Here is a 10,351-nt window from a genome sequence, read left to right as displayed (position 1 = left end):
TCTTCCTACTTTCCTGTCATATTTTAGTACTATGTTTGCTCTACATGTGATGAGTTAGAAGTACATGTCCTTTTTCTGTTCTCTAGAACAATCTCCATGAACATAGAAAAATTGCTTTCCAGAATGTTTGGAAGAATTTACCAGTACAACCACTGGCTTAGATAGCATTTTATGAGATTTTTTTAATTACAGGTTCTACTTTTAAATAGGTGGCAGGACTTTGTATGAGTTACGTATTTCTTCTTGGGTCAGTTTTTATTTAATTTATAGAAAGTGGAAGCTTTATCAAAACTTTTCAAATTTACTCACATAAAATAATGTACTGAAACAACTTGTCAAAAACACATGGTGGGTTTTTGATATTTATGAAGAGATTCACAATCCACTGTACACTGATATAATATCAACTGTCAAAGCAGGACCATAGCCATAGTAATTTGAATTAAACTCTCATAAGAATTGGAAAATAAAATTCATTCTCAGACTTCCCTAATGATCAACCAGAAAGAAACAGACATAAGGGAAACACTATAAAATAAATACTGTTTTACCAGTCGATGGCTGCTACTGAAGTTTTACCAAAGTGTGCCAATGTACTGTAAGCTACTGAGTTGTTGAAAAAGTCATGACACATTTTAACACAGAAAAATACATTATGACTTTTCCAACAACCCAATATTTATTTCTTTTAATTCATAAATCTATAAATCAAATTCCAAAGGGAATTCTGATGCAGAATATTCTAACTGAACACAAAAGGAAAATAAGACAAGACCAGCACTGAAAATAGAATTTTAACCTCACATCTGTGTATCACAGGCACAGATCTACTAATCACGGTTCTCTGTTTATTTTGTACAAATACTACAACAAAACATAAACCTATTATTAGAGTTGTCATATCCCAAGGAGAGAGACAGCTGATCTTCTTCAGCCTCATGCATCAGGTAGAACAAGAGTCCTAGACAATAGGAACACCAGAGGATACTGACTGAGTGCTTGGCACACAAGACTAAGCGTTACAACATGGAAATACCACTTGAGGTGTGCAAGAAGTCCCCTGTCACTTCCACACATACCCTTCCCATCAGGCTCATCTGGCTCAATCATAGATTGAAAATGAGAAGTGGGAAGATGGAAGAAGTGAGAGATGAAGACTAATGGGAAAAGGGAATCAGCAGTTAGCGTAATGGCTATGTTGCTGGACTCCCACGTAGTCGACTGCGGTTTGCGTCCCGGACCCGGTGGCTTAGAACTCACGCCGGGCACGTGTGCGTGCGTGCCCAAGATCCCAAGAGGAGAATGGAGGAGAAGGGATTGCGGCGTGACCATCCCCTCTGGGGGGTGATTTCTCGCTTTCTGTCTCTCTGTCTCTCTCTGTCTGTCTGGCGAGCGCATGCGCCCTATAGCGAAAACCTCTCAAAAAAAAAAAAAAAAAAAGACTAATGGGAAAACACCAAGGTGTGTAGGGGCTATAAGCTGGTCCCTGCAAACAAGGCTAAGGCAGAACCTCAATGAACTGACCTGTGACATTCAGGTGGAAAGAGACTTTCTGGCCCCCGGCCTCACAGCTGTATTCCCCGGCATCCCCCTTGTCTGCCTGATGCACCACCAACTGCCTGGTGCATCCTGTGGCCTCCACACGCACTTTCGAGCTTGTGCTCAGCTTCTTCCCATCCTTGTACCAGGTCACCTCCTTCTGAGCCTGGGCCACCTCACAGCTCAGCATGGCACTGGCCCCCACCTCGGCTTGCACCTTACAGTGCATCAGCTGCTCCTTGGCAAATACCACCGATGGCTCTGGGAACAGAGAGGGACACATAGAATTAGATTACCACCTTAGTAAAGCCACTCAATGGGAAGGGACAGAGAAGCAGAGGGGACAAAAATTTTGCCAGGCTCCGCATCACTGAGGTCTGGAGACTTTCTTCCTCATTAACCACAACATATGGACACATTCTGGCACTTCTCCCATGTGACTCTATGCAACTGCTCCTCCAGGGGAGGGACTTCAGGTCATAACACATGTGCACCTCCACCACACTCATAGGGCACAGTCTCCCCCAGGTGACTAAGCAGGGCATATTCTCACCACATTCGCCTGAGAGTTTTCAAGGCTCTGTGTCCTTGCCTATTCATAGCATTGTCAGCTGCTGACCTTTGGTGGGAATGCTTGGACCTCTCATGGCTTCTAGTGCATAGCCCGATGATTCACAAGTGAAGTGCCCCTGTTTCTGGCTGTTAGTGTTGCTCTTCAGTAGCCTGACTTTTACTCATTAATCAACAGCATGCCTTTTTCATATTCAATTTTAGGAGCTCTTTATATGCTAGGGCTATGTATATTATGAGTATAAATACCCTACCTATCTTTATCATTGCCTTTTTATTCTTTTATAATTCCTTCTGCTGATAAAAGTTTTCCGCTTTAATAGAGACATGTATGTCCACTTGTCTTTTACAATGAGGATTGTTTGAATTCTCTATTTCCTCTTACATCAGTTATATCATTTTCTAGGAAATGGTCAATTTGTCAAAGCTCTGAAGTCGACTGCATAAACCATGTCATATCTATTCAAATAACATTTCAAAATGATGCATAGTGGGTCTTTTGGTATCTATATACAACCACAAACCATTATAAACAGATACAATACCAAACTACTATGTTGTGAATCTTATTTAAGGTTAAACTCTCTTAGCAAAAGGAAACTACAAGGACTTCTCAGACTTCTCAATGAGCCAAACAGGGATGCACAGACACACTCTAGCCATTTTCCTAAAGGAAAGTTCTATGAAATAAATAATGACTTACCAGCCATTGGCTGCTGATAACACAGTAACATATTTTTAACAAAATGTGCTGATGTGGCATAAGCCTTATATTCCTTTCTATTCATCCTTATTTACAAAAGGTCTACTGACACAGAATGCTCTAGTTGAAGACAAAAGGAAAGCAAGAATTGCTTTAAAAAGACAATTTCCAGAGTTCCCAGAGGCCCCATTCAGGGATTTTGACTACTGAAGGCCCTCTGCCCAGACTTCAACCTCCTGCTCCCCAGTCTAGCCAAGAGCCAGGATAAGCCAATCAGCAGTCATCTCTATTTGAGTTCCGAGCAGCCCCATTCAGGGATTTTGACCACCGAAAACCCTCTGCACAGACCACGGTCCTGCTCCCCAGTCTAGCCAGGAGCCAGGAAAAAACGTATAACCCATCAAATGACCAGAAACTACCGCAGAGGCACAAGAAATATGAGAAGCCAGGAAATTATCTCTCCCTCAAGAGAAATTAATAACTTCTCCTCCTCCACAAAGGGAACTCATGGAAATGTCAGATAAAGAATTTAAATATTCAAAGTGACAAAGCTAACAGAGATTCAAGAGAACAGAGACAATGAACTCCAAAAGGTGCAAGAGAAAAGAAATACCGAGTTCCAGGAGGTGAGGAAGCTCTTGCACAGTCTGAAAGAGAGATGCACATCATAAAAAAGAATCAAATGGAATTGTTAGAGATGAACGCTGTAATACAGGAAATCAAAACTTCACTTGAAAATATCAAAAGCAGATTAGATCATGCAGAAGATTGAACCTCAGATGTAGAAGATAGAACCTCTGACCTAGAGAAATTCACCAAAAAGACTGAGAAAATAACCAAATAAAAAAGAGAGAGAGAGAGAGAATAACATACGAGTAATACCAGATACCATTAAACACTCAAACATTCGGATTATCAGTATCCCAGAAGGTGAAGAAACTAATAAGGGCATTGATAATCTAGTCCATGAAATCCTAGAAGAAAACTTTTCAAATCTAGAGAGGCACTCAAATATCCAGGCCAAAGAAATCCAAAGGACCCCACATAGAATCAACCCAAGAAGATCTTTCCCGAGGCACATCATAGCCAGATTGACCATAGCCAGATTGACCAAAACCACAGAGACAAAATACTAAAATTGGCAAGAGAGAAAAGTCAAATTACTTTCAAAAGATATCCCATAAGGCTAACTAATATTGGACCTCTCATCAAAAACAATGCAAGCAAGGAAATAATGTAAAAATATATTCAAAGCATTAAGTGAAAAATAATTTCAACCAAGAATACTATACCTAGCAAGATTATCTTTCATATGGGAAAAAAAAAAAAGACAAAAACATTCTCAAATAAACAAAACCTGAAAGAATTTACCAACACCAGACCAGCTCTCCAAGAAGTACTGAAGGGAGTGCTATACCAGGAAAACTAAAGTCAGACATACAGAAAGAAGAGTCCAAGAAACAACCAAGAACATGGCCAGCCTAATGGTAGGGACAAATCCAGAGTTGAATGTTAACTCCCAGAGTTCAAATGGAAAGATCAGACCACAGTAACACTGCAAATTCAATAGAAAAGAGATTAATTATGTCTGAACTAGTGAAATAGAACTTTTTTACTTTAGACTGAAACATTACTGATTTTCTTCGATGCTTTGATTTCCATTTTAAGGATTTTTTGTCTTCTCTTGAACTGCTGATAGATTCATCTACCTGCTATTTGACCTGAATCCTAACCTTTTTCCTGGCTTTAAGTTTTAAACAAATTTCTCTTAACATGTTTTTATTTTGATCTATTAAAACTAAAACTTTTTTTGAAATTAAAAAATACCTATTAATACCTATTTAATGACTGCAATAAGCTAAATAGCCCCAACGATGTGCTACTTTATACTATGTTCACTTTTCTCACTGAGGTTTATGCCTAAAGTCAGATATGCATTCATAAATATGTATATATCAGCTGTGCTTGCTATTGAAAGTCTTTAAATTAATTAAGATCTTTAGTGAATCAATAAAATGTGAAAAAAAAGGCATGGGAGACAACTATACATACCAGAGACAGTGTGGGAGAAGGGGGAGAGTTGGCAGAGGATGAGAAATAGGGAATCAAGGGGGAGGGAAAGCAAAATATGTAAGAAGCAAAAAATAGAAAATTATTTGTTGATGATAACACGTATGGTAATATCCTTGATTGAGCCAATATATAATGTATACTGGATAGAAAAATCTCATTTTGTATACTGTATTGATTTACAGTGAAAGACTGTAAATAAATAGATAAATAAGTAAATTTTTAAAAAGACCAATTCCAGACCCCAGAGGTATGCAACAATGGAACTTATCCACCAATCCTCTGCACTTGCTTAACACTGCACAGACATTGCATCAAGACACAGATCCAGATTTTGCCACATGCAGATTCAAAGAGAATGTGTAGACCCATGTGAAAGGAGGCAAGAGTATCCCAGATACTCAACCTTTGAAAATCCAAAGTTTAGTCCTAAGATAATTCCAAATACAATTGGAAGGCCAAAATTTCCCCCTATCAGGTTCAAAAAAACTGAAACACCTTTGACTAGGGAGAATATCCATATACAGCTGACTGAAGGATATGGGAACTTCAAGAATAGTAAAAAAAAAAAAAAATACACACACACACAGAGTCACATATCTCCAGGTGGGAGACTCTGGTCTATTTCAGACCACAAGGGCCATATATAGTTAGAATTCTAGACAACAAAGAACATTAGAAAGATTCTGAGCAGATACTTGTATATGAAACTATGACTAAGCATGAAAACACTACTCCAGATATATAATAAAAGCTAAGAAAAGCCTCTAATCCACACGCTCTCTTCCTATCCAACAAACCCTGACTCAGCCACAGGCATCAAAAGGGAGACAGAGGGTAAGAGAAATGAAGTCTTATGACAAAAACTCTTGGTCAACATGGCTATAACCACTCACAACATTACCTCCAAACAAGGCTAAATTAGTGCCACCAAAAACTTACCTGTGACATTCAGATTAAAGGAGACCTTCTGGCCCCTGGCATCACAGCTGTATTTCCCAGCATCCCCCTTGCTTGCCTTCTGCACCACCAGCCGCCTTAAGCACCCTGAGGCCTCCAAATGTACTTTTGAGCTTGAGCTCAGCTTCTTCCCATCCTTGTACCAGATCACCTCTGTCTGGGCCTGGGCCACCTCACAGCTCAATGTGGCACTGGCCCCCACTTCAGTCTGCACCTCACAGTGTGCCAGCTGGTCCTTGGCAAACACCACCACCGAAGGCTCTGGAGACAAAGAGGAACACTTAGAGTCAGCTTATCTCTTAAGTTGGCAAAACTACCCAAGGGAATGAGACAGGGAGGCAATGGGGACAGGCTCTATACCTACTATTTGGCCTGGAAAAGTCCCACTGCCTCTAAGCCCAAGGAAGCACAATTTATGGATAAATTCTGCCACTGCCTCATGAGGTGTTTCTAGTCAGGGATGCTGTGAAAGACCCTTCCATGAACACACTCCTCTAAAGAAAGATGGCAGGTCATGAGGCGTGTGCGCCTCCATGCACTCATGGTGTAGTCTTCCCTAGACGACTGTGCAGGGCATGCTCTCATTGCAGTACCAGAGAGTTTCTGAGGTCCCACGCTCTTAGTGTTGTCGCTTGGTCTCTGGTATGAATATGTGAATCCCCATGGCTTTCTAGTGCATTGTCCTGATGACCACAGAGTGGAGCACCTTTTCCATCATTTTGGCCACTAGTGTTTGCTCCTCTGTGATGTAGCTGTTTAGTCTTCTGCTAGACTTTCAATAGTACTATCTATCTTTTCCTTGTTCATTTTTAGAAACACTTTATATATTTCAGTGATAGCAATTTGATGATTATATATTTTACCTTTTATACTGTGATCTCTAATCCACCTACAGTTCACTACTGAGAGATGGGAGTTAATGGTCTAGTATTTTTATATGGTTAAATGATCAAAGTACCATTTAGGACAAATCCATTCTTTGCTGCCTAAACAACTGTGATAGGACAAAATAGTAACAATAATAATAATAATTTTTAAAAGAAAGGGGGATTCTTTTGTTTACAGGTCTGATCACAAGCTTACTATTCTGTTCATTGGTCTGCTAACTGTCCCTGCATTATGACCTGATTACCTTTATTACTGTACCTGAATGTTAACCCTACCCATCTGGTACATAAATTTCTAGAGTTGGCCCTTTAAGTGTGTTGGCTGTAGTTGGCCTTTGGAATCTGATTCTCAATTTCAATCCCCCATAGAAATACACTGTATAGGTTTAAGAAACACACTGTTGGGACCAGCAGGTGGTGTGGTGGTTAAAGCGCTGGATAATCCCACATGGCTGACCACGGTTCAAGTCCCAGACCTGGTAGCTTGCTTTCGCACTCCCCCCATCCCCCATCTCTCTCTCTCTCTGGCCAAATTAAAATAAATGGACGAATTAATAAAAGTAAATAATTCTTTAAAAAAATTAAACACACTATATGGGTTTTGATCAGACACAAACATATTAGAGTTTTACATACATTTCTATCCATTTATTCAACCTTTCTTACTCTCACTCTCAAAAATTTTTAACGATTTTCATTCACTGAGGTCTTAAATATCTTTATTACATATGAAGTGAATAATATGTACTTTTGGGGACCAGCAGTTAGCGTAATGGCTATGTCGCTGAACTCCCATGTAGTCAACCGCAGTTCGAGTACCGGACCCAGGGGCTTAAACTCATGCCGGGTGTGGGTGCGCATGTGTACCCAAGATCCTGAGAGGAGAATGGAGGAGAAGGGATTGTGGCGTGGCCATCCCCCCTGGGGGGGTAATTTCTCGCTTTCTGTCTCTCTGTCTCTCTCTTTCTGGAAAGCACACGTGCCCTAGCAAAAACCTCTCCAAAAAAAAAATAATAATAGTATGTACTTTTATTTATTTGAGGGGGGGTTGCCATATGGCACATGTGCTCACTGGAGAAAGACAGAGAGAGTGAAACTGAGAAATTACCTCCCCCAGGGGGATGACCATGCCTCAAGCCCTTCTCCTCTGATCTCCTTTCAGGATTTTGAGCACACATGTACACACACCCAACATGATTTTCAAGCCTTCAAGTCCAAAACTTGAACTGCGATCAGCCACATGTGAATCCAGCACATTAACTACCACTCTATTGGCTTGTTCCCAAAAAACAAGTATTTTTTATTCTACCATAAAACTTTTAACATTTAATTTTTCTTGGGTTGTTAGTATATAAAGACTTTTTTGCATACTGATTTTTACATAGTAATTTTTCTCAATTATTTTACTAAATAATGTATCTTTTGGATTTTTTTAATTGACAGTCATAGAAGCTGTGAATTCTATTTATGTTTTTTTCCAACTGCTATACCTTTTGTTTTATTTTCCTCCTTATTCTGGTGTACAACATTGGAAGTTGGGACATCTGGCTTCCTTGTGTTGTTCCCTATCTCTAAGGAAAAGCTTTCAAGGTTCTCCTTAAATGAGACATTATCTGGTACTTCTGTAATACCATTTATCAAATTAAAAAAACACTTTTAGTTTGTTAAGAATTACAAGGTATGCATTGATGTAAAACTTGATTAAACGTTATTTCTGAATTCCTTATTTTTTTTTCATCTGCCAGAGAACACACGCACTTGCTGGAGAGAGACAGAGATTAAGAGGGAAAGTGAGAAAGCAACCTCCATGGAGAACAGCCACACAACAATCCCTTCTCCTACATTTCTCCCACTTCTTGGCATTTGGGGCATCCATGCACACATACCTGATTTGTTTTTTAAGCAGCTGAGGCTGGAACTCTAACAAAGTAGTTGGTCACATGGGATCTAACCACCTTAACTATCATGCCACATGTGGACCCAGTAATGTTAAATTTTATCAAACACTTTATTCTGCATTTGTTGAAATAATTACATCATTTTCTACTCAGTCTGACTATATCATGCTTTGTATAGACATATATGCTTTATTTTCCTAAAGGTAAACTAGCTTTGACTTCTGGAATTATGACCATCATACTGCATTATCCTCTTGATACACTATTTAATTCAGTTTGCTAAGAATTTGCCTTGATATCAAATATGTTGGTCTGTAATTTGTCTTGTTGGTCTGTAATTTTAATTCTTGTTACATTACTTGTCATATTTTAGTATCCATATTATGTTTCCACAGAAGACTACCTGGAGAGTGTATTTCCTTTTTCTATCCTCAAGAAGAATCTCCATAAACATGGAATAATTTCTCTTCAGAATAATCGGTATAATTTACCATTAGACCTGCTAGGTTTAGATTTTTCTCTCTGAGAAGATGGGTTTCCTTTTCTAAAGGGTTGTAGGGTTAAGTTGTTTGTTCTTGTGTCACATTTAATATGTGACAGTTTTCTAGAAACTGGCCAAATTGTCAAAACATTTCAAATGTATTACCACAAAATAATTTCTTGTATTCTCTTAAAATAAAATGTGACAGGGACTAGCAGTTAGTATAATGGCTATGTTGCTGGACTCCCACGTAGTCAACCGCAGTTTGAGTCCTGGACCCAGTGGCTTAAACTCACGCCGGGTGCTTGTGCGTGCATGCCCAAGATCCCGAGAGAAGAATGGAGGAGAAGGGATTGCGGCATGGCCATCTCCCCGGGAGGTGCTTTCTCGCTTTCTGTCTCTATGTCTCTATCTGTCTGGTGAGTGCATGCGTCCTCGCCAAAAAAAAGGAAAAGAAATGTGACAAAAATACAGATATTTTGGTATATATGCAACCCACAAACCACTGTGTACTGACACAATATCAAACTGTTATATGTTAGTGCCTAGAGATCAATGTAGGACCACAGACATTGGTACTTGACATTAAGACACACACTCTCTCTCTCTCTCTCTCTCTCTCTCTCTCTCTTTTTAAGAGAGATTTTGGCTATAGTGTTCACTTGCTGGAGACACAGAGAAAGAAAGTGAGAAATTGCCCCCCAGGAAGGATGGCCAGGCTGCAATCCCTCCTCCTCTCGAAATTTGGCCACACATGCACATATACTCAGTATGAGTTTCAAGCGACTAAGTCTGGGACTCTAAACAGGTTGGCTATGTGGGAGTCCAGTACTTTAACAACCATACTACTTGCTGGCCCTGACATTGAAACTCTCTTAATGAAGGGAAAATAAAATTGTTTCTCATACTTCCTATATATCAGCCAGGAAGGCACATGCACACTAACCACTAAGAAATTCTGTAATAAAATACTATAATAAAATAGATAGTGGCTGCTAACACAGAAACTCATATTTAACCAAGTGTGGTGATGACACTTATGCTACTTACATGTTTTCTTTCTAAATTTAGAAATCAAACTTCAAGAAGAATACTGACATGCAATGAGCATTTAAAAATAAAAGGGACCAGCAGTTAGCGTAATGGCTATGTCGCTGGACTCCCACATAGTCGATCCTGGTTCGCGTCCTGGACCCAGTGGCTTAAAACTCACGCCGGACGCGTGTGCGTGCGTGGCCAAGAT

At 39.6% G+C, this 10,351-nt stretch overlaps 1 protein-coding gene across 1 annotated transcript in view; it reads right to left on the bottom strand.

Annotated features, from left to right (window-relative positions):
• OBSCN (obscurin, cytoskeletal calmodulin and titin-interacting RhoGEF) overlaps nt 1-10,351 on the bottom strand; it is a 169,478-nt gene that overhangs the window by 100,870 nt on the left and 58,257 nt on the right. Inside the window, exons 20-21 of the mRNA XM_006146982.2 lie at nt 5,825-6,103; nt 1,525-1,800 (exon numbers count right to left, since the gene is read on the bottom strand). Of these exons, the coding sequence (XP_006147044.1) occupies nt 1,525-1,800; nt 5,825-6,103 (555 nt within the window). The remainder of the gene's footprint in view (nt 1-1,524; nt 1,801-5,824; nt 6,104-10,351) is intronic.

Source organism: Tupaia chinensis, unplaced genomic scaffold, assembly GCF_000334495.1.
Source record: "Tupaia chinensis unplaced genomic scaffold, TupChi_1.0 Scaffold000197_1, whole genome shotgun sequence".
Lineage (NCBI taxonomy): Eukaryota > Metazoa > Chordata > Mammalia > Scandentia > Tupaiidae > Tupaia > Tupaia belangeri.
This window is presented reverse-complemented; position numbering and strand designations above follow the sequence as displayed.